Genomic DNA, 26,184 nt, shown 5'->3' on the forward strand with positions numbered 1-26,184 from the left:
AGTGCTGTGATATTTTACTGTAGCTATGTAGGTATGTTAAGATAAATATGTTTCAGCCTGACAAGGTAGTCCATGCTTGTAATCCCAGCAATTGAAAAGGCAAAGATCATCAGGCATGTAGTTCCAAGCCAGCCCAGGCAACAAGCCAAATGTGGTGTTTGCTTGTGGTACTAGCTGCATAGAAGGTAGCAGGTCATGGTACAGGGCCAGACCAAGACAAAAACTATGAAACCTTATCTGAAAAATAAAGCAAAAAAAGGCCAGTCAATCAGAATGCCTGTCTATCAAGTACACAAGTTCAAATCCCAGTACCACCAAAAAGATATTTTTCCAAATTCTGAGAAATATGTTTAAAAGTTGCTTTTAACATTTCAATTATTATTTATTTAATCTTTGCTTTAGGTTCTAGTATAATGCCAGCTGCTGGAACCATGTATTTAACAACTTCAACTGGATATCCTTACACTTATCACAATGGTGTTGCTTATTTTCATACTCCAGAGGTAACTTCCGTTCCACCACCTTGGCCTGTAAGTAGTTTCATTTTAAAGGATAACACTATTATTACCTTATATTTTAAAATATTTATTTTATTTCTAAAGTATTTCAAACACAAACTAGCATAACATCTTTGTTCATACTCCCCAAATTTAACATGTTAATATTTTGCTTTAGTTAGTTAATTTTTGAAAGGAAAGAATAAAATATGGCAAGTTTCAGTGTCTTATCCTCATTACTGTCTTTTCCTCATCAGAATATTCTGTCCATTTTATGTTTTTACTGCAAACATATATTAAGCAATATATAGTATTGCTTTGGCTAGTTTTTAATACTACATAAATCTATAAGTTTTTTTTTTTTGGGGGGGTGGATCCGGTCGTGGGCCTGAACTCTGGGACTGGGTGCTATCCCTCAGCTCTTCAGCTCAAGGCTAGTGCTCTACCACTTGAGCCACAGCACCACTTCCAGCTTTTTTTCTTTTTGCTTATGTGGTGCTGGGGAATCAAATCCAGGGCCTCATGCATGCAAGGCAAGCGCTCTACCACTGAGCCACCTTCCCAGCCCCAAATCTGTAAATTTTTAAGATTAAATAATATTGAGCGGCTGGGAAGGTAACTTAGTGGTAGAGTGTTTGCCTTGCATGCATGAAGCCCTGGATTCGATTCCTCAGTACCACATACACAGAAAAGGCTGGAAGTGGCCTAGGTTCCATTCCTCAGCACCACATAAGCAGAAATAAAAAGCTGGAAGTAGCATTGTGGCTCAAGTGGTTAGAGCACTAGCCTTGAGCTGAAGAGCTGAGGGACAGCACCCAGGCCCATAGTTCGGGCCCTATGACAAATCAAAACCAAAAAAACAACAACAAAAAAAAAAAACCTGAAAAAAAATAAATAATGTTGATCCTTTTGGACTATACTATGGTAATTCTTATCTATCTAGGCATCGTAATACTTCATAATATTTCAGCATTTGAATATACTACAATTTTTATATTCATGGAAGGTTTAAAGGTTATATTGAATACCCAGATCTTTTCTTTTTTTTCTGGTCGTGGGTCTTGAACTCAGGGCCTGGGCACTGTCCTGAGTTTCTCTTCACTCAAGGCTAGCTCTCTACCACTTTGGTTGTCTTATGGTTAAGTGGAGATAAGAGTCTCATGAACTTTCCTGCCCAATCTGTCTGCGAACTTTGATCCTTAAATCTCAGCCTCCTAAATAGGTAGGATTATAGGTATGAGCCACCAGTGCCCAGCTAAATACCCAGATTTTATATGAGTTTTGGGGGGGACAGTGGTTTTCAAAGGTCCTACTGGCATTCTTCTGTACTGTTTTGAAAAAAGTTATAAATATGTTCACTTATTTTGTTATATCTGAAATTTATCATAATTTAAAATTCTTTAGGAATATACATATTATAGATTTGCTTTAAATATGTTCTCAAAACTTTTAACCATATATTTAGCTCATTTTAACAACTTCTCTAAGTTTAGTCAGTTCAATAAAACTAGTCAAATAAAACAATATTAGAAAATTGAAACTTGTTAGGCAAATGAGTTAATGTGTATCCCTGTAATTATCAAACAATTTAGATGTGCTCCCTGGATGAAATAAGGTACTATTCCCCTTTAATGCTTTATTTTTATTAGCTTTAAATAGCTGTACAAAAGAGTTGTTATTCAACAAAGCAGTTTATGAATACAAGACATCTTGATCAGTGATGCCACTTCCATCAGTCTCCCCCTTTAATGCTTATTCTAGAAGCTCTTTTGTTTCTATGTTTGTTTTGATTTGGTGCCAGTCCTGGGGCTAGAATTCTGGGCCTGCGCATTGTCCTTGACATTTTTACTCAAGGTTAGCACTCTACCACTTGAGCTACAGATACTTTCTGGCTTCTTGGTGGTTAATTGGAGATAAAAGTCTCAGGTACTTTCATTCCCTGGCTAACTTTGAGCCATGATCCTCAGATCTCAGCCTCCTGAGTTGCTAGGACTGCAGGCATGAGCCACTGGTGCCCAGCTTAGCTTTTTTTTTACTTTGCTTGCTTCTATTTCTAAGGGCATTACCTTATTGCATTTCTGTGTTTGATGCCTCAGTGTTGGTTACCTTCCAGAGCAAAGCATTATGAAGATCCAGAATAAGTGAGAAGTGAGCCTTTCTTTACCAAAGGAAAACAGTAGTGATGGAAGCAGAGATTTGAAAGAAATATCCAGAGTAAACACACATGTTCACAGGCAGATTAAATTAAAATATATAAAGTTTAGAACCTAAAATTGGCACTCTTTGTCACTCATGCATCACTAGAAAATTTTACGCCCTCTATATGTACCTTAAGCTAGGCCAGAATTTTGGGTAGAATTGAAAATTCCCCTTATAAACTGTACATATTTGATTACATGTTGAACAGATATCTTTAGACAGTATAACAGTTTATACTCTAGCCAATGATCTATGAGAGCTCTAATTTCCCTATAATGTGCAACCTTAAAATGATCAGACTTTTACATTTTTGCCAACATTATTATATAGTGATTTTACTTTTTATTTGCATTATATATTAACATATATATCATTACTATCATTATTATTAGCCACTCCAGTTTCTACATGTTCATGTTCTTTGTCCATTTTTCTATGAGGGTGATGTCTTTTTTCTTCAGTTCATTATAGAATTTTGTATATTATAAATATCTCCTTTTAGTTTGAGGCTAGTCCATTAAGTTTTGGTTTTTGTGTTCTTTATCTTTAATTTTATGTATTAATTTATTATTTATTTATGCTGACAACACTCTATTACTTGAGCCACTTTTGCTTTTTAGTTTGTTTTTTAGGTAGTTTCACGTTTTTCCAGATCCAGTTTCAGACTATAATCTTCCTACCTCTGTCTTCCAAGTAGCTGACATTACAGGCAAGCACCATAATCCCTACCTTGGGTCTTGAGATAAGATCTCACATTTTGCTGTGACTAGTTTTGAACCACACTCATCCTATCTGTACCTCCTTTGGTGGTTTTATTAGAATTGCATAAAAGATTCATATTAACAAGAGGACACTTAGATATTTTCTTTTGGGAAGGGGGCATGGGGCTTGAATTCTGGGCCTGGAAACTATCCCTCAGCTCTTCAGCTCAAGGCAAGCGCTCTACCACTTGAGCCACAGCACCATTTCCAAAGAAATACTCTTTTTTTGGTCAGTCATGGGGCTCGAACTCGGCCTGAGTGCTGTCCCTCAGCTCTTCAGCTCAAGGCTAGCACTCTACCACTTGAGCTACAGCACCACTATGTACATGATGTATCACTCAATTTATTGGGTTCTTCTTTTATTTCTATCCATCAAAAGTTTTCTTTCTCCATCTTTTGTTAAACATGTTTTTAGTATTGTATAGTTCTTGTTGCTTGTGTGAATGTCATTTTGTGGGTATTCGTGCATGCATGTGTGTGTCTATACCAAGTCTTAAAATTAGTACCCCACCACTGGAACCATGCCTCCCATTGTGGCTTTTTGGAGATAAAAATCTCAAGGATTCATCTTTCCAAGCTAGCTGACCTCCATTCTCAGATCTTAGCCTCCTGTATAGCTAGAATTATAGAGCCACTAGCACCTGACTATTTTTTAATCATATTTCCTAGTAAGTTGTGGCTGGTGCGTGGTAATTTTTTTATTTTTTAATATTGATATGCCTAAATAGCCTTTCCAAAGTTTCACATAGACAATAATTTATGATTCAGTGTACTTCTGTTTCTATCCTTTTCTTATTCTCTTCCCTACACCCTACTACACTGGCAGTGTCTCTGCTATGGTATTGATGCCATATAGTATTGTAACCTTGTTCTTGAAAAAAGTAACAAGTTCAGTGATTTATCATTAGGCTTTTCACACACACACATACACAAACACACACACATACAACATAGGCTTGAGAACATAGGTCTGAATCAGAATTTTACAACGTTGGCATGTTGCCATTTTGAACCAGATGATCTGTTTGTTGTGAATGTTGTAGAATGTTTAGAAATGACCCTAGCCTCTTCAAAGTTGTGACAACTGAAAATATTTCCCAATGTTTCCAGAAGTTCCCTTTAAGGCAGTAAGTATCACCTTGATTGAGAATTACTACACTATATCAGTTAGGGAAGTTATTTATTCTATTTTCTAAGTTTTATCATAAAAAGGCAATACGTTTTTGAAACTGCACTTTTTTTTTTTTTTTTTTTGGTCTGTTGTGGGGCTTGAACTCTGGGCCTGGGTGCTGTCTCTGAGCTCTACCGCTCAAGACTAGCACTCTACTACTTGAGCCACCATGCCACTTCTGGTTTTCTGGTGGTTAATTGGAGATAAGAGTCTCACAACGTTTCTGCCTGGGCTGGCTCTGAACTGTGATCCTCAAAGCTCAGCCTCCTGAGTAGCTAGGATTACACGCATGAGCCACTGGTGCCCTGCTTTGAAACTGCATTTTCTATATCTTCTGAGATTTTGTTTTTTATTATTTTAAGTAGTTACACAAAGAGTTTCAATTCAGCATGTCAGCTTATGAGTCCAACGCACCTTGACCAATGTCATCCCTTCTGTTGTTCCCCCATTACTTCCAGGGCCACCCATTCCTTCAAGTTTCCTAATTCCATTTTTCTATATGTCCATTGAATATTATGACTGTATTCATCTACCCTTCTTATCTCCATTCACCTGCCCCCTGTCTTTGATCCCCCTCCAAATAACACATGTTTTTGTGGGGTTATTTAACATATTAAAAAATACATTATTATTTCTAATATTAATCTGTGGTACAAATATGTTAGCCTGTTAAAATCTGTTGGTTGTTTAAAACCATAATACTTTCCTTCATTTTCAGGATGTGACAAGTTCAATCTGAAGTTAGACATTAAGTTTTAATAGCTACCACTTTTACCTATCTTGAAATATAACCTGCTTATTTTATGAATAATGCAGTACTATTTTATTTTGGTATTTATCATATTGAATAGTCAAGTATTATTTGTACTTTCATCAGACATCACAAGTTTTTTTTTAGATAATGAATTTTTAAATACCAAATTGCTAACAGAACAGCAGAATTTAGCAAAAGCCAAATTTAATAAATAATATATTTGCTTTAATCAAATATGTAATGCTACTTTTAAGTAGTAGAAAAATCTGTGGGGGGAAAAAGGTCATGATTTTTATCTGTTACTGATCTCCATGATGGAAATAGGCATTGTCACCCAAAATTCAGGTGCCTTTTCTAAAGTCACTTAGACATATTTTTATAATCTTTGGAGGTGATACATTTCTAACTAAAGACACTTTTCAAGTGGTTATTTTAACATTACAGAAAAGAAACCACCTCTGTAAAGCATCTTTAATATATATATAGATCTCTAGATATTTCTATATCTATAGATATATATAGATATATCTAGAGATCTATATATATTAAGTATATATAGATATCTATCTAGATAATAGATATAGATATATCTATCTAGATATCTAGATAGATATATCTATATCTATCTAGATAGATAGATAGATAGATATCCTAGAGAGAGAGAGAAGAAGAAGAAAAAAAGAAACCGCATGGGAATAGAAAGCCTGATGATTTTAATAAAAAAAACTTGAATAGAGTTGGTAATAATAGAAATAAGATGTAGAAGCTGACTGAAATGACTTTCATCTGTAATCTTAGCTACTTGAGAATTGAATTACAACTTGCTGACTCTAGAGGATTACAGTTCAAGGCCAGGCTTGGCATAAACACAGAATCCCATCTCAAACAATAACTGGACACAGTGATGTGTGCCTGTCATCCTAGTATAAATAGGCAGATCACTGTCCAGGCTGGCTGTGAGCACATATAAGAGACCCTTTAAAGGGTCTGTTGTTCTTTTTAATGTACTTATAATGTACTCTCTGATTTTTTTTGTCTGTTTCTTTGTATGTTCTTCCCCCATGGTGCAGTCCCTGTTGTCACTGTATTTGTTTCTGGTGTCCTTCTGCATCTGGTACATTCTTCTAATTTTTCTAATTTGGGGAAGGAAAGGAAAATAACATAATGCTGAAATAAGGATTCAGGATGGCCTATTATAATAATGAGTTGTACAAGACAGTATGTTGAAAACAAAATTTACAATGTTGGGGGAGGGGTGGTAGGGGAAAAACAAAGGAGGGTATAACAATGCTCAATAGAAAATGTACATTACCTTGGTCATGTAACTGTAATCCCTCTGTACAGTATCTTTACAATAAAAATATATATATTAAGAAAAAAGAGGGGCTGGGAAGGTGGCTCAGTGGTAGAGCGCTTGCCTTGCATGCCTGAGGCCCTGGGTTCGATTCCTCAGCACCACATAAGCAAAAAGAAAAAAGCCATAAGTGGCACTGTGGCTCAAGTAGTAGAGCGCTAGCCTTGAGCTGAAGAGCTGAGGGACAGCGCCCAGGCCCAGAGTTCAGGCCCCACGACCGGACCAGAAAAAAAAAAAAAAGAAAGAAAAAAGAATAATGAAGGCAAAAAGGGCTATGGGACATTACTCAAAAGATACAGTACTTGCCTAGCAAACACAAGACTGAATTCAGATTCTAGTACCACTAAAAAAAAAATGAGTTTTAGCCAGTCACCAATGGCTCACACCTGTAATCCTAGATACTCAGGAAGTTAATATCTGAGGACCATAGTTCAAAGCCAACCTAGGTAGAAAAGTCCCTGTAAGACTGTCATCTCCAGTTAACCACTCAGAAACCAGAAGTGGAACTGTGATTCAAGTGGTAAGAGTGCTAGCCTTGAGCACAGAGAGGCTCAGATACAGTTCTTAGGCCATGAGTTCAAGCCCTATAAACAACCAAAAAAAAAGTTTTTAAAATAACATTTTTAACTATAAACCAAAAGTTGACTGGGTTTATATGAAAATTCATGATAAATTTAATAGCAAAATGTGTTAAAGTATTTGCCTAGAATAACTTGTTTTCCTTCTTTTACAGTCACGTTCCATATCTAGTTCTCCTGTGATGGTAGCTCAGCCTGTTTATCAACAACCTGCATATCACTACCAGGTAGATCTTAAATTACAATTAAGATCCTGTCTGCTACTTTCAGTCCTTTTCCATGTAACTACCAATTTTTTTTTGTTCCTTCTTATGCACTATACTAATTAGAAATAGTTAAGCTTTGATAAGCCTCTTATGAGAGAAGTAAGCAATGTTATATTAGAAAATAAACTCTGCTTCCTTTTATAAAGGTCAGTTTTGTTCTTTTTAATTTGATGAGGCAAATGTGGTAGCATAATCCATTACTGGAGAGGCATAGGTTAGGAGGATAGTGGTTCAAGGCCAGCCTGGGAAAAACGTTAGCAATACTCTCACCTCAACAAACAAGCCAGACATGGTGAAACATATCTGAAATCCCATTTACATGGAAGTGTAGGTTGTAGTATCTAGATCTGAGCCAGCCTAAGGCAAAAAAAAGTGAGACTCTATCTGAAAAATAAAACAATAATATAATAATAATAATAATATGGGAATATGGCCCCAGTGGTGAAGCACCTATTTAGCAAATATAAAAACCTTGAATTCAAAACCCTAGTACTGCTAAAAATAATATAAAATAAAATTTACTATAGAAAGTCTTTAGTGGTCTAGAGGTATAGCTCATGTACAAGGCCCTGGGTTTTTTGTGGGGCTTATTTTTGTTTGTTTGTTTTGTCAGTCGTGGGGCTTGAATTCTGGACTTGAGCACTGTCCCTGTACTCTTCAGCTCAAGGCCAGCACTCCACCACTTGAGCCACAGTGCCACTTCTGGTTTTCTAGTGGTTTATTGGAGATAAGAGTCTCACAGACTTTCCTGCCCTGGCTGGCTTTGAACCGTCATCCTCAGATCTCAGCCTCCTAAGTAGCTAGGATTACAGGTATGAGCCATCAGCGCTCAGCAAGGTCCTGGGTTTAATCTCTAGCACTACCAAAAAGAAATTTTGCAATAGTTCACACACTGATTTTTTTTATGTTATCATTAGCATATACATGTCTTAATATTATATTTAATAATCAAATTAAGTAATATAGTTTATTACCAAATATGACAGGCTCTTTTGATTCACCACCATTTCTTTTTATTAATTCTAATAGGAAATTGAAAATAAAATAAAGTATAATGCCAGATAATTGTGGTGTATGAAGTGTCAACTACAGGCTTTCTGCTTTCTAGGCTAGCCCCCTACAGCAGAACCACACTTCCAGCCCTGTTTCTCACTGATTGTTTTTATAGTATAGGATCTTGCTTCCCACCCTAGCATTTGATTGAACTGTAGTCTGCCTAGTTTTAGTCTCCCCATAGTTTACTGGGATCACAGGCATGGACCACCATGTCCAGCTTCCCTCTGTGGAAATGAGGATCTTACAGACTTTTCTTCTCAGGCTGGCCTTGAAGTGAGATCCTCAGCCTCCCAAGTAGCAGGAATTGCGGGCAGAAGTCACTGGTGTTAAACTTCTCTTTGAACTTCTAAAATAAATTCATATGAGATATTGAAGGAGAGCTAGAAATGTGGCTTAGTGGTAGAATGTTTGCCTAGAATGCATGAAATCCTGGGTTCGATACCTCAGTACCACATAAACAGAAAAAGCCAGAAGTGGCACTGTGGCAAGTGGTAGAATGCTAGTCTTGAACACAGAGAGTCTCAGGGAAGAGCCCAGGCCCTGAGTTCAAGCTTCAGGACAGGAGAGAGAGAAAGAGACACAGAGAGAGAGAGAGACAGAGAAACACAGAGAGAGAGACAGAGAGAGACTGAACAGATGTAGTTAAATGGTAGAGCTGTCCCCTATCATGCACAAGACCTGACTTCAATACTTAGCATTACAAAAAAGAAAAGAAATGATGAGTTAAATAGTTGAGTTTTTTATGGGACTTACTTTGAGAAAATTGTATTTTTAGTTTTATTACTATGCTGTATATAAAACTAAAATGTTTACTTCACTTATTAAAAATAAAATGGTACTTATTTAAATATATATTATTTTAGGCCCCAGCACAGTGTCTACCAGGACAATGGCAGTGGGGTGTTCCTCAGGTAAATTCAGTAATGTACCTTAAAATCCTTCTTCACTGTATTCTTGTGACACTGCCTGAAAACTAAAGTCAGGAGAACTAAGTTTGAGACCTTGCTCTTATTAACTGGTCCCTTGAACAGTTTAATCACTATATTCCCATTTCCTTATTTGTAAAATGGATGTAATGATACTATACCTTTGTACGTTTTGTCCAGTATTTTTGTGAGGATCAAAATAAGATCATGGAAATGAAAGTCTTTCATAAATAAGTGAATGCTATATATAAACATGAAAATTTACTTTTGTTAATTTTGGTGTTATTTAAAACTTAGCATTTTTCTAGCTTCACATCAGCTTTTGCTCAATTTGACTTACTCAAAATGATTAATACCAGATTGTTTTGTCTTTGGAAAGCATTGGGATTTTAGATTGTCTGCAGACACTTTCCTTGTCCAACCTCCTAACCCAAAATCAACATACTCTAAAATCTAAAACTTCTGAGACATTCAACCTGTGTTCTATTTTCCAACTTTTGATAGCAAACAGTATACCATCAAAAGTACTGCCTAGTGACCTTTTTTCCAATTCCGTGGGAAGTCATGAAACTGCAAGTAGACACAATTTAAACACCATAGGTTACAATATTAAAATTTCTAATGGCGATAGTAATATATCCACAAATATTAGAATTTATATATGGGGTTCTGAAGCCGTACAGCTTTTAATACTTACCAGTGAGTTATTTTAACAATATTTGTGCAATTGAAATTCAAAGTTCTTCTTAGTCTATTGCTGAAATAAAGCTGTCCCTGAAAAAGAATTTTAGGAAAACATGAAATATTTTTTTCATCTGTTGGTAACTCATTTTGCTTAACAAAAATAATTATATCTGAATTGGAAATATGTTTTTGCATTTTAGTCTCCTGCCTCGTCTACTCCATTCTTATACCTGCAACCTTCTGAAGTCATTTATCAGCCAGTGGAAATTGCACAAGATGGTGGATGTGTTCCTCCTCCACTGTCTCTGATGGAAGCTTCAGTTCCAGAGGTATATATTCATCTTTTTTTTTTCCAGTGCTGGGGATTGAACCCAGGGACCTGCACATGCTAGGCAATTACTCAACCACTGAGCTACATCCTCATCCCTACTTAGTATTAAAGTAATGGATCTATAACATTCTCATCTTTACATTTTTTTCCTTTTTCATTATGACTTATGTTTTATCTATTCATATTTCTTCCTCACTTTTATGTAAAAGAATGTGTTATCTTAAACTTCTTAATTAACCAGTCCTGAACCATTCCTAAAATCTCCTTGAACATAATAAGATATACTAAGTTGAGAAAAAGTTGAATAGAAAACAGCAAGCTATCAAATGTTTTTACCTTCTCATTTTCCTGTTAATCTGTATTATTGCTAATAACCTGTTACAAGCATATAATCATTATGCCAACGAAAAATAAAAAATTCTTCCTTCAAAAATATACATCAAAATTATTTCATAACTACAAATTACAAATATCATCTTCAAGTCTTTGATTTATATCTTTGATCCATCATTAATTGCCTCCCATCTGGATACTAGAAGCTGTGTATGTGGCTTGGTATGTTTTAAATCAGTGTTGTGCAAGACTAGAAATTAGCACCCACCTCCCAGTTTGTGTATTATTTTATTATGTTTATATTAGAAAAGTTTATAACATAAGTTGGATCTTAATGTTTACTATCAATCCTTTTATTAGAATTCCTTGATACTTTGTCCTACCCTACCATGTTTCTATTTGTGCCCAGTACCAGGGCTTGCATTCAAGACCTCATGTTCTCACTAGGCTTTTGCACTCACAGCTGGCATTCCACCACTTTAGCCAAGCCTCTGTTTCTAGCTTTTTACTGGTACGGAGATAAGAATCTTGAAGATCTGTCTGTCTGGGTGGCTTCAAGACCTTGATCCTCAAATCTCACCTCTTAAGAAGCTAGAATTACAGGAATGAACCACTGATACCCAGCTTCTGTTTATTTTTTGTGGTTTCTATTTTCTTTGTAGTCCTAGCTTTACTGAAGCAAAATTTAAAAAAAGTGTACTGTAGATATTTATGATATACATGATATAAAATGATTACCACAGTCAACTGAATACATCACCACATATAGTTATTCTTATATTTGAAATGATAAAATTTAAGATCTCTCCGGGCTAGGAAGTGGCTCAGTGGTAGAGCATTTGCCTTGCATGCATGAGGCCCTGGGCACATAAGCAGAAGAAAAAAAAAGCTGGAAGTGGTGCTATGACTCAAGTGGTAGCTCGCTAGCCTTGAGCTGAAGAGCTGAGGAACAGCGCCCAGGCCCAGAATTCAGGCCCACAACCGGACCCAAAACAAAAAAAAATTTAAGATCTTTCAGTAATTTTCAGGTGTGTAACACATTGTAATTAACTATAGTTGACATGCTGTACAAAATCTTCAGGATATCTTTAACCTGTCTAGTTGAACTTCTGCATTGTTTGACCAACATCTTCCCCTCCTCCTCTGTCCCATGGCAACCACCATTACTCTGCTTCATCACTTTTAAATTCCACACATGAAGAAGGATGCAACATTTATCTTTTTATATCTTGTTCATTTCATAGCACAGTGGCCTCCAGGCTTCATGAATAATATTTTCTTACATATATAAAAACCACATTTAATTCATCCATTGATGGACAATAAGGTTCATTTTCTATCACTGCTACTGTGTCAGACAAGAAGTTTTATTTTTCTTGCAGTGCTGCAGGTCACATCCAGGGCCTTGCATCTGCTAGGCAAGTGGTCTTCCATTGAGCTACCTCCTTCTGGTATTCTACTGTTGTGAATAATGCTGTAAAGAGCATGAGCATCCATATTAATACATATTACTATATATTTTTATTATCATATACATATATATCCATACTGCTTTCCAAAATGTCTGTACTAACTTACACTCCCACCAATAATATATAAGGATTCTCTTTTCTCCACATGCTTGATTTACTTTGGTTTCTAGTGAAATTACTGTTAATCACTAGTTTTCTGTATTGGGATATATTAATCATTACTATTCTTTTTACTTTCACTATGCTTCTCTGGCAGTGTTTCTCAACTGGAAGATACCAAAAATAGTATAAGCATAATTTCTTCTTCAGTTCTACCTCTGCTAATGTTAAGCAATATAAAACTGGATCCCTGTGGAGATATTCCTTCTTTCTTTGGACTGACCATACAATGCACCTCTATTCTCAAGTATCTAGTGACTCTTTAGATAGATCTTTTTTTTTTTTGGTTGGTCATAGGGCTTTAACTGTAGGCCTGGGCACTTGTCCTTCAGCTCTTCAGCTCAAGGCGAGCACTCTACCACTTGAGCCACAGTGCCACTTCTAATTTTCTGAGTGGTTTGTTGGAGATAAGAATCTCACGGACTTTCCTGCCTGGCTGGCTTTGAACCTCGATCCTCGTATCTCAGCCTCCTGAGTAACTAGGATTACAGGTATGAGCTACCGGCTCCCAGCTTTAGATAGGTCATTTATTGACCTGTAGAGATATCTTTGACCATCCTGATGTTTAAGAGTCCTTTTCTCCCCTCAAATTGGGCTAAATTTCACAATGTTGGCAGATATTCTTCATTGTTTACAATTTGGGAATAGTGGATATTTTCTTAATTCATGATGTAATTTTTTTAATCTATACTATTTTTCTTATTTTCCAGTTTCAGGAAAAGGAGAGTAAAGTTTAAGCATTCTTTTATATTACATATTTAGCCCAAATCTACTGTTGACATTAAACCATATTCTTTTTTTTTCTTTTTTTTTCTTTTTTGTGCCAGTCCTGGGGCTTTTTTGGTGGTTAACTGGAGATAAGAGACTCTTTGACTTTCCTTACCACAGCTGGCTTTGAACTGCAGCCCCCAGATCTCAGCCTTTTGAGTAGCTAGGATTACAGGTGTGAGCCACCAGCACCCAGCTAAACCATATTCTTTTTTATTATCTTTAAATAGTTGTACAAAGAAGTTTCAGTTCTATGCGTCAATTTATGTGTGCAGTACATCTTCATCAGTGCCAACCCTTCCTATCTATACCACCTCCACTCATCCCCTCAAGTTCCCTAATTCCATTTTCACATTGAGTATTATAGTTACCCACTATTCATCTCTCCATTTGTCTGTCTCCCTCCCCTTAACCTTCCTATCCCTCATATATTCATTTTGTTAAACTGTGAATTGCTCAAAAGTATTACACAATGGAAATCTACTCCTATATATGCTGTAATTTAGTCAGATTGATAATGTATATATACATATGGTCATGTATGTACTTTCACATGTGTTTGTACTTTAGATCTAACTTCCACACATGAGAGAATACATGCACTGTTTGTCTCTAAGCTTGACTTACTTCACTCAGAATGTATTTTTCCAGATCCCTATATTTCCCTGCAAATAACATATTATTCCTGATAAGTGACTAAGATTATGTTGTGTATATGTGTGTGTGTCACACATTTTCTTGATCCATTCTTTGGTTGTAGAGTATTTCGTTTGTTTCAATAGCTTAGCTATGGTGAAGAGTGGCACTAATGAAAATGATTGTTCAGGTATCTTTATTGCATCCTGACTTGCAGCCTTTTGAATAGATGCCCAAGAATGATGTCATTGAATCATAAGGCAGTTCTTATTTTAAGTTTTTTGAAGAGCCTCCATCCATAGTGCCTTCCATAGTAGTTGTACTAATTCACATTCTACCAACAGTGTAATAGGGTTCTTTCCCCCTGAATCTCTGCCAGCATTTGTTATTGGAGTGAGATGGACTCTAAATGTTACTTGATTTGCATTTCCTTTGTAGCCATGGATGTAAAAAAATAATAATTTATGTGCTGGCCAGTTTTACTTCTGAGAAGTGTTTATTTAGCTCCTTTGCCCATTTATTAATTGGATTATTGAAGCGTTAAGAGTTTAGTTTTTTGAGCTCCTTATATATTCTGACTTTAGAACCTTTTTAAATGTATATCTGGAAATAACTCATCTCCCATTCTGTTGGCTGTCTTTTTAGCTTAGTAACTATGACCTCTCCTGTGCAGAAGCTTTTTAGCTTCACGTAATCTCATTTGTCAATTCTCCTAACTGCCAAGCCCCTGGAATCCCACTCAGGAAGTCCTGCTTATGCCAGTAAGTTCTAGTGTTTAGTCCTTCCTGTGGTATTTTCAAGGTTTGGGGTCTTAAATTAAGGTCTTTAATCCACTTTGAATTAATATTAGTAGAAAAGGAGAAACAGGAATCCAGTTTCAGTCTTCTACATAGAGATATCTAGCTTTCCAAACACACTTGTTGAAGAGGCTGTTGTTTTCCAACTTGTATTTTTTTGTTCCTTTGCCAAAAATGAGATAGCTATAATTATCTTTGATCTTTATTCTGTTCATTTGGTCTTCAGGTCTGCTCTTGGGCCTGCATCAAACTATTATTGTTATTATGGCTCTGTAGTAAAGTTGAATTCTGGTTAAGTCATACTCTTAGTTTTTCATGTCAGATTATTTGTCATAAAAGTATATTCATACTTAACTAGAATATAATAAGATTTTTCTAAAAATGTATTTTTCCCTTTATTTTCTTTGTAATTTGATCTTTGGTTGCCTGTTATTTTTGGTTTGATTCTGTATACTCACTTTGATGTCATCCTTAGCTTTGCCTCTAGCTCCAGCATCAGTCTTGAATTTTAGGCAGTATATTCAATTAGCCACATGTGGAAACTGAGAACTGAAATGTAGTAAGAGCAAATTAAGATGTCCTGTAAATGTAAAAATCACACAAGGGCTAGGCACCAATGGCTCAACCCTGTAATCCTAGCTACCCAGAAGGCTGATATCTGAGGATCACAGTTTGAAGTCAGCCCAACCATGAGTCCATGAGACTCTTAATCTCCAACTAACCACCAAAAAGCTGGGTGTGTAGGATTGGCTCAAGTGGTAGAGCATTAGCCTTGAGCATAACAGTTCAGGGACAGTACCCAGACCTTGAGTTCAAGCCCAAGGACTGGTGCAAAAAAAAAAAATCAAAACACTAAGTTATGAAGACGTAGTATGAAAACAGTGTTTAAAAACTTAAGAACTTGAAAATTGATTATTCCTTGAAATGATACAATTGGTTTAAATAAAACATTATTAAATTATTAAAAGGCAGGACCTCACTCTATATACCAATAGATAGATTAGATAGATAGATAGATAGATAGATAGATAGAGCGAGCCCAGGCTGGCCTCAGACTCTCCATGTAACCCAAGGTGGCCTCTAATTCATGATTGTACTTCAGCCTTCCTAGTGCTGAGATTATAAGTGTGCAGTACCATGCCCAGGTGAATGATTTTGTTTGTTTGCCTGTTTCCAGGTACCAGGGGTTGAAGCCAGGGCCTTAAGTACTCTACTACTTACGCTATGTCCCCAGCCATTTGGTTTTTATTTTGGGGTGTTTTTTTTTTTGATAGAGTGTTCATAACTTTGCCCAGGCTGGCCTATATCCCTCTGTCTTCTTCCCTCTACCTCTCAAATAGCTACAATTACAGGAATGTACCACCAAGCCCAGCCTTGGGAATGGATTTTTGTCTGTTTTTCTCCGTTGTGTAACAGAATGCTTAGTACAAATGCTGAACAAGTATCTCTTATTAATCTCTCTCTCTCACTCCCTCCATCTTCCCCCTTTTTGTAATAGCCTTGTTCTGATCATGGAGTCCAAGCAACATATCACCAGGTTTATGCACCAAGTGCCATTGCTCTGCCTGCACCTGTGATGCAACCTGAACCAATTAAAGTAAGACGCTTGTTTTGATTTTTTCTGTTTTTCTTCACTTGTATTTTACTTTTTTAAATTTCTCTTCTGAAAAAGAAAAACTGGATATTTTTGTCACAATTATGACCAGAAGCACATAATTAATGAATTATTTTATGTGGAGGAAATACAGTGCTAAATTATCTATAACTCTTATTGGTTTTGAAGAATTATAAACCATAAAGGGTCAACTTTTTTATTTGTTGTGGTAAAATACATGTAACTTAATATTCATCAGCTTAACCATTTTAATATTCAGCGGCATTGCTTATAATCACAACGCTGCACAAATCATCACTACTAACTCCAAATTTATTACCCCAAACAAATTCTGTTCTCATTAAGCATTTAATCTAGGGCTAGAAGTATGGCTCAAATGGTAGAGCACTTGCCAAGCAAGCACAAGGACCACCAAAACAAACCTTAGTACCACAAAACAACAAAAACAATAAATTATCCTTCCTTTTCTTCTTCTTCCCAATCTCTGATAATCTTTAGACTACTTTTTATCTCTGCGGATTTTTCTATTCTAGGTACTTCATATGGGATTATCTATGTCAAGGATACATAACACATATTAGTATATTAAAACAGTTTATGATCTCTTCTTACTTGGGAATGTATTCACGCTCCTTAAGTCAGATTCAGGCCAAAGAAAACCAATCAGGTCAACATATTTGACTGTCTACTGTGTACCAGGGAATTCTTCCTATTCTTTTACAACACAGTTCTTAGTGACTAATACTTAGTATCATCACTTTAGGGAAATAGATTTTTTTCTCTAGAAAATAATTATAGACAAATTAACTGTTAGGTGGTTATATAAATTTTGTGAGCATCCTATGTATTGAATTTACTACCGAGACAATCTGAGTTAAGAGATTCCCACTGTCTTCACCCCATCATCACTCTCTGCCATGACTCCTCACTACATTCCTTCATTGCCTCCACCACTATTCTGTAAACATGAGATCAAACCACAATTCTGGGCCAGACACTGATGGCTCATGCCTGTAATCCTACCTATTTAAGTTTCTGAGATCTAAGGATCACAATTCAAAGCCAGCCCAGGCAGAATAGTCTATAAGACTCCTAATCTCCAAGTAACCACCAAAAAGCTACAGATACAGCTGCGGCCCAAGTGGTAGAGCACTAGACTGGAGGGGGATAAAAAGCTCAGGAACAATGCCTAGCCCCTGACTTCAAGCCCCAGTACTGGCATACACACACCAAAACAATAAACAAGTAGGGGCCTCTTGTCAAATCTAGTTTTACTCTAAATTTTGTTAATCTAGAATGTTACTCTATAAATAAGTGTTATTTATAGAGATTTTCTTTTCAATATTGTTAGAAAATCTTCAAAACCAAACTTCACTAACATTAGCATTTTCTCCAAATATACTTCTCTAGAAATAGCTGATGTACTATGCCATATTTATGTAAGCACATGTTATTTTGGTGTGTGTGTGTATATATATATAAGCCATATATTATACATACTTAGAAACATATGTATTATGTATGTAGTAGAAAGAGATATTTAGGGAATTAATTTTGACTTTATTAAAGAACTACAGGTTGATTAATTATTGGAATAAGAATAAATTTTATGTGTACTAGAGAATGTCACAAATTAATGGTGTGGCTTGAATAAGTCAAATAAAAATATACAGTAGAGAATAATACTAGGATAGGAGAATTTCCTAAGAATGTTACTGCTAAACATCCTTTTTTTTCTTTCCGCTATACTACGGTTTAAACTCAGGCTTCAAGCTTGCTTGGTTTGCTTGTTCAGCTAGTGCTCTACCACTTGGGCCATACCTGTAGTTCTGATTTTGATGGTTGTTTTGGAGAGAGTCTACAGACTTTTCTACCCAGAATGGCTTCAAACCTCTGTAATTGGACCTAGCCTCCTGAGTAGCTAGTATTACAAGTGTGAGCCATCAGCACACAGCTGTATTCAACACTCTGAAGTTTAATTTTTCTACTTTAAGAGCACATCCTTCTCTAAATCTTTTTAGCTCTGTAAGTAGGGATAGCAGAAATTACATACATAGACGTATCTTACTTTTTAATTTAGTCATGTAAAAATTACTCATTCATTTTAGATTGGAGATGGTAAAGAAGAAAATTTATGAAATTTTCAAAGTCAAAATTAGAATACAGAGCTATTATAGAGAGGGTTTATGTTCCTTTCCTTGCTTTAATTTAATAAAAGATGGATATTAAAGGATTCAGGCTCCAAGCCAGCCCAAGGAGGAAAGTCCATGGGACTCTTATTTCCAGTTAACCATCAAAAAACACAAGTGGAGCTGTAGCTCAATTGGTAAAGTGCTAGCCATTAGCAAAGAAAAGTTCAGGAATAGTGTCCAGGACCAGTATCCAAAACACAAAAGACAGAGTTTTGTGTTTATTTTATACTCAGTGTTGACTCCAGTGTCTCATGAGAATTGGGCCAGTGCTCTACCACTAAGGTATTATACTTTTAAGGTGGAATGTTCTGTGCATTTATGCTCAGTATTTTTCCTTAAGTGATTTAATGACCCACAAGAGAAATGGTGCCCTCATTCAAGGACAAACTCCCAAACTATTTCCATAATTTTTTAAGAACTGTACACTAGAAATATTTAACTATATAAATTTACTGTGTAGTACTATGTTTACTGTGTAGCAAACTAGGAACGTTGTTTTATAGAAGATTGATATGACATAAAAAGCTGATAAGTAAATACTGTGATATATTTAAGAAATAATCTTTTTTCTAAGGCAAATTAATATGGTTTCAAAATATTAGTGACTGACATTGATAAATATTAACCTTTTGTTCCTGTGAAATTTTTCCCTAGTACCAAAAACCTTCGTGGCTTTTAAAATAGAAAGGTGGAAATGTTTCCATATAAGAATTTGAGCCTCACCAGGCACCAGTAGCTCATGCGTGTAATCCTAGCCACTCAGAAGGCTGAGATCTGAGGATCATGGTTCAAAGCCAGCCGAAGCAGAAAAGTCCCCATTAAGTCTCCAATTAACCACTCAAAAACCAGAAGTGGCTCAAAGTGGTAGAGTGCTAGCCTTGAGCAAAAAGAGATCAGGGACAATGCCCAGGCTCTGCGTTCAAGCCCCATAACCAACAACAACAACAACAACAAAACAAGAATTTGAGCCTGTTGTTTTTATAAGTCACTTTTAAAACTAATAGCAAGGTTGATCAATGAGTACTAAGTTCCAAATAGTAAAACATTCTGACTGCTGTTGCACAGAAAGATGACTATAGATAACAACAATGTTTGATAGATAGATAGATAGATAGATAGATAGATAGATAGATAGATAGATAGAAGACTTTAAATTTTTTTACCATAGGAAGTGATAAATGTTTGAAATTTATATACTTAACCTAATTTAAACATTATACAATGTATATGTGTGTGTTGAAACAGCATATAGTACCTCATTAACATTTTATGGTTTTATGTATCAATTAAAACTAATTACATTTTTAAGTCTATTTAACCTTTAAAATTCTAATGTTAGGCTGGACTTGATAGCCGAAGGCTATAATCCTAGTTCATTGGAACATGGATGTCAAGAGATCATGGTTCAAGGCTAGCCGAGGCATAAGAGTTTATGAGACTCCATCTCTACCACTAGCAGGACACACTGGAGCATGCTTTTTATCCTAGTGACAAAGGAAAGCATAAAAAGGAGGATTGTAATCCAAACTAGTCCAGGCATGTGGCAAGCCCTTATCAAAAAATTGCCAACATGAAAATGGGTTGGCAGAGTGAATCAAGTGGTTGAATTCTGGTTTAGCCATGAGGCCCTTCAAACTCCAATATTGAAAAAGAAAACAATGCTTATAATTTTATGAATATTAATTTGGAAATATCGCAAGGTAGAAATTCTAGACATTAAAACTGTCTTGAAGCAACAAAACATATGTCTTAAAGAGAGCTTGAAGTGCAAGCCTAACTACTATATAGAACTTTCCAGAAGCTACTCATTGACTATAAACCATGTACACTGTCAAATCACATACAAAATAAATACAAAGTAAACCAATATAGAAGTTAGTATGGTATTAATTAGGGCTATAATTCCCTAGCTCAACAGTCATATTGTATTCAGATAAGGTTTGGTAGGGGGGGGGGGGGGGGGTAGGTAGGGGTTGCTGGTCCTGGGGCTTGAACTCAGGGCCTAGGCACTGTCTCTGAGCCTCTCTGTGCTCAAGGCTAGCACTCTACCACTTGAGCCACAGTGCCACTTCCAGCTTTTTCTGTTTATGTGGTACTGAGGAATTGAAGCCAGGTCTTCATGCATGCCAGGCAAACACTCTACCACAAGCCATATCCCCAGCCCCTCAGAAAAGTTTAAAATATAATAAAGAAGAACCACATGATGTCAAAAATTATCTGGCTGTACTAGAACACCTACTACCTAAAATATATAGGACCATATAGATGTAGATGTAGATAACATTATATTATCCACAGTCACCCCTATAGATATGTATTTGATAGATGTGACCTATTATACCTTTAAGGTGAATGTCAAATCCCAAGTTATGAAGAGTAGGAGTGAAGAATTATAAAGTGTTTGTTTATAAAGTAATGTTTTCTATTCTTCTATCAACATATGTTCTTATGAGAATTGATGCAACTGAAAACTAGGGAAATTATCATTTCAGTTCACCTTTAAGTTAAATGTATGTCTTATTAAACTCCCATATATGTTACAATCCAAAAAGACATGAATATTAAGGATAATATTGAGTCATTGCCAAGCTGTGAGAAATTTCTCCTACCTAAAGCATTGACTTGAATGAGAAATGCTAGTGGTCTGTATATACCTTACCTTTGGAAAGAAGTAACTGGAAGGGGATCTGAACTACCTACCACTGTCTATATCTAGATCAGAGATGCAGGACAGTACACTTCTGAATATTAGCAACTATCTCTAATGTACAAAAATATTTGACTACCACTTTCTTCTTCCTAGCCATTCCCTTATTTCCTTTCATTATTCCTCGTTGTGATGGTGGTATCCCATAGTATCTGGATGGAATCTGATTCAGTCAGGACCTTGTACTTGTGGGGCACATGGTCTACTGCCGAGCCGTGCCCCCCAGCCCTCTTTTGATTTAGTTATTTTTCAAATAAGTTCTATTTTTGGCAGTGGCTAACTTCAGGTTACAGTCATCCTACCTATGCCTCCTGTATAGCTGAGATTATTTGTTGGGATAAGGAACTTTTTGTCTGGGCTGGCTTGCAGTCATAGTTCTCCTTATCTCTGTCTCCCAACTAGTTGGGATTATAAGCATGAGTCACTGCATCCAGCTGATTATTACTTCTTATTAATCAATTTGAAGGCTTAAGTTCTCCGTATTTATCACGACATAAAGATAGAGAAGGATGAGTACAAAGTGTTGGATTTTGGATGGCAAAGTTAGGGGAAACATGATCTTTTTTTCACCTTCCTACAAAGGAGAGGGTTTTTTTGTGGGTGTGCTGTACATACTCAAACAATCGACTGGTTCTCTACAATGATTGTTGTATTCAGAAAACTCTAGGCATCAGAGCAAAACATCACCCACTTAAGCATTAAAAATTGCATGGGTTCTGTGTATAAAGCTTCCCTCTTGATGTTAGCCTAAGATAATAAAGAGAAGCAAGACCTTATGAAGCCAATTTCTTTGACTTGTCATATATCTCCCTCTACTCAAGAATAAGCACATAGAAAAGAATATACACATTACTGGTTTTATAAAAATGCATACATTAAAAAATTACATTTAAAAAATACATTAAAAGCAAGGATTAACCCACTCAACTTATGGGTTACATCTCAACAAACTCATTGTAAGTTGAAAATATGTCAAAAATGTCTTTAATGTTCTTTACCTGACAAACCTATCCCTGGTCTTGGGAATATCAAAATTCAAAACTGTAAGTATGGTTTCTACAGAAAATATATCACTTTGTACCATCTAAAAGAAGCCAAAAACTCAAATGTGAAGCCAGGTACAAGTGGCTCATTCCTGTAATCCTAGCTACTCAGGAGGCTGAGATCTAAAAATCATGGTTCAAAGCCAGCCCAGACAGGGACATCCATGAGACTCTCTAATTAACCACCAGAAAACCAGTAGAGGTACTGTGACTCAAAGCATTAGAGCACTAGCCTTGAGCAAAAAGCTCAGGGACAGTGCCCAGGCCCTGAGTTCCGCCCTACAACCAACCAAAAAAAAAAAAAAAAAAAATCAAATGTGAAATCATTTTAAGTTGGGTACTGTCTGTATATCCCAGCACAATCAGATTCTCTAAAAGAATAAGATAATTAAATTTAATCATGTTCATAATTTACTGTTGCTGTTAAAACAACATATAGACTGATCTTATTTTACCTACCCTAAGACCTTGAAATCAAAACTGATTATCATTTTTATATTTGATGTATCAAAGGCAATAGTATGAAAGATGGAGCTTATATAATGTTATAAATATCTCTGTAGGGGCTGGGAAGGTGGCTCAGTGGTAGAGCGCTTGCCTTGCATGCCTGAGGCCCTGGGTTCGATTCCCCAGCACCACATAAGCAAAAAGAAAAAAGCCGGAAGTGGCGCTGTGGCTCAAGTGGAAGAGCACTAGCCTTGAGCTGAACAGCTGAGGGACAGTGCCCAGGCCCAGAGTTCAGGCCCCACGACTGGACCCAAAAAAAAAAAAAAATAATAATAAATAAATAAATAAATAACTTTGTAGCAAAAAGAGGAACATTTTAATTCTTTATATTTTATTACCTTTCAGTAGTTGTACAAAGTAGTTGCCATTCAACAAAGCCGTTTATGAATACAATGTGTTTTGATCAATATCACCCCAACATTTTGAATCTTGAAGGAATACCTTCAAGAATGTAAGAAGCATTGCTTCAATAACTTAACATTTAATCTTTGAGTTCAAGGACAAAAGCTATTAAGACTCTGACTTAAGTTTTAATGTGGTGCAAAGACACAAACACATCAAGAATATGAATATTGTAATAAATTGAGTCTCAGTAACTCATGACTGTCCTCACTGCTAAGGAGGCTGTGGACATAGTTCAAAGCTAATGGACAGAAAAGCTCACTAGACATTATGTCCATAATAACCAGCAAAAGGCAAGGCTCAAGTAGTAGAGTGCCATCTGCACAAGCAAGCCCAAGGCCCTCAGTTCAAACCCCAATACCTCAAAAAAATAATGATAATATCATTTGTTTCCTTTATAACCACTCTACATTAGACATTTTATTATTCTAATACTCTCTTAGACTTTTTGTTGCTGACAAAAACGAGGAAGAAAAGATTTACTTTGGCTTCAGAGGTCTCAGTTTTCAAGATTTCAGTTCATAGTCCTAGGTCCACTGACGGTTGGCCTGTGATGATGCAAAACATCATGACAGCAGGTGATGTGGTAGTGGAGGCTGTTCACCTCGTGGTGGACAGAAAGAAGAAAAAGGGGTGCTAGTACACGATACAGCTCCTAACTATATAATCCCAGTGAGTTTTATCCAGCCAGGCCTACTTTCTAAAGTCCTAACAACCTTTCAAAATAACACAACCACCTAGTGTCCAAGCCTTCAACAATGAACCCCATAATGGACAATTCATAATCAAACTGATATTCTGCCCATGAACCCCAAAAGCTCATCCATCCCAATGCAGATTGAATGTAGTCCATTTCTAAGAGCCCCCACAGTCTTAACTGTTCCAAGCTTGTTAAAAGTTCAAATCTAAAGTCTCTTGTGAGACTCAAAGCAAACTTAACTGTCATCCTCTATAAAAATTAAAAATTTGCTGGGCATCAATGACTCAAACCTGTAATCTTAGCTAGTAAGGAGACTGAGATCTGAGGATCATGGTTCCAAGCCAGCCTAAGCAGGAAAGTCCTTGAAACTCTTCTCCAATTTACCACCAGAAAAACCAGAAGTAGGGCTGTGGCTCACAAAGTGGTAGAGTGCTAACCTTAAGCAAAAAGCTCAGAGACAGCGCCCAGGCCTTGAGTTCAAGCCCCATAACCAACAAAAAAAAAAGTCTCAAAACATACTCCCAATATACAATAGCACAGAGTAAATATTACTATTTCAAGAGAGAGGAATGTGACCAAAGTAAGAGCATAACCCAGAGGACAAACATGAAATCCAGCCATCTGAAGCACATGATGGTGGTCTTGTCTTAGGGCCCACATGGCCTCTCTTATAACGACTTAGTTCATAGCCTGTGGCTGTCCTTGGCAGATGTTCCACATTCCTGACATCCTAACTTCCTAGGATTTCTATTATGTTCAGTTTCACCCTCACATCTTTACATACTACCCTCTCAAGAGGCTCCTTGCAGATCCTAACTCTGCTACACATTGCTTAGCTTCCTAGATTTTCCTTTGAAAACTTCTGTGACCCACAACTATTGCATTCTGAATCCCTGAACAACATCATAAAGATGACACCCAGATCTGCCATAAGCACAGCCAGTAACCAGACAACTTGAACACATCTGCTGCAATGTGTCCTGCAGCTCTCTTTTCAGTTTTCCATATGAATTAAAACCTTTACACCCCTGACTCTGGTAATGTGTGGAATATAAAGATGTGATAAATGCTAGAGAAGATAAACATGATTACCCCAACTCAAACATTACACAGTGTATACAAACATGTCCCGAAACATCATGTGGTACCTATGTACAAACTTTGTTTTTCTGTAGTTAAAAAATAAAAACTTGATAATTTATGTTTACAAAAGTTCTTGATGCTTTTGTAAACTGACACTCAAATTTCTGAGAGGTAAAGCATAGAGTACGTTTAGCTCTAACTTAAATATAGATAGAAACTCACAAATATTTATCTTCTTATATATCTAAGTACGTCTGTTCTGTTTGTAGTTTCAAAAGCACTATTGTCAACAGCTTCTTCATTGTGCTTAGCTATATACACTATAATTTCTGATTTTAATGTTAATATAATCAAGGGAATCCGTTATTTTTAAAGCCTGGTAGCTATTTCCTCAATATAAAGTGTCTTAGTTCAGGCTGCTCTAACAACTATATTACAAACTGTGTTGAAACATTTATTTCTCACAGTTTTGGAGGCTGGGAAATTCAAGATCAAGGTGCTGGCAGATCCATTATCTGGTGAGGACCAACTTTCCACTTTGCAGGTGTCTGTCTTCTGATTGTACCATCACAAAGTAGAGCGCAGAGAGAGCATAGCAAGCTCTTTTTGCTCTATTATTTTCATTTTCTTTTGAGATGTTGGGGATCAAACCCACGACCTTGGGAATGCCAGGCAAGCTATGTTCTCAGTCCTCTGTTCTTAGAAGAGTACTAATATTATTTAGGGCTTCATTCTGATGACCTAATTACATCCCAGAGGTCACACCTCCAGATATCATCACATTGAGAACTGTCTATAATAAGTGATATTGAGGGAGACACAAACCTAAAAGTCCATAGCAAGAATAGAGTGAATATACTCAAGGCTGGTACCATATTAAAGTCTTCCATAAGATTTCAGAAGTTCTCATATGAATATTTCTGTCCGTCCTGAGAAAGCTAAATACAAGGTCTACAAAAGAGCCCATAGAAAATAGTTTAAGCTGCATAGGCTACATAGTCTCTATCAAAAATACTCAATCATGGACAGGAACCAGTGGCTCATGCCTATAATCCTAGCTTCTCAAGGGGCAGAGATGAAGATGGCAATTCAAAGCTAGCCCAGGCCAAAAAGCCCACAAGACTCTTATTGCCAATTAACCATAGGTAGGTAGGTAGATTAGATAGATTAGAAAGATAGATAGATAGATAGAT

At 36.4% G+C, this 26,184-nt stretch overlaps 1 protein-coding gene across 1 annotated transcript in view; it reads left to right on the forward strand.

Moving 5' to 3' along the window:
* Positions 1-26,184, forward strand: part of Boll (boule homolog, RNA binding protein) — a 59,097-nt gene that overhangs the window by 16,608 nt on the left and 16,305 nt on the right. The window contains exons 6-10 of the mRNA XM_042688357.1: positions 403-530; positions 7,470-7,541; positions 9,500-9,547; positions 10,447-10,575; positions 16,241-16,339. Coding sequence (XP_042544291.1) covers positions 403-530; positions 7,470-7,541; positions 9,500-9,547; positions 10,447-10,575; positions 16,241-16,339 — 476 coding nt within the window. The remainder of the gene's footprint in view (positions 1-402; positions 531-7,469; positions 7,542-9,499; positions 9,548-10,446; positions 10,576-16,240; positions 16,340-26,184) is intronic.

This window comes from Dipodomys spectabilis, unplaced genomic scaffold (genome assembly GCF_019054845.1).
Source record: "Dipodomys spectabilis isolate Male_0828 unplaced genomic scaffold, ASM1905484v1 ptg000115l, whole genome shotgun sequence".
Classification (NCBI taxonomy): Eukaryota; Metazoa; Chordata; class Mammalia; order Rodentia; family Heteromyidae; genus Dipodomys; species Dipodomys spectabilis.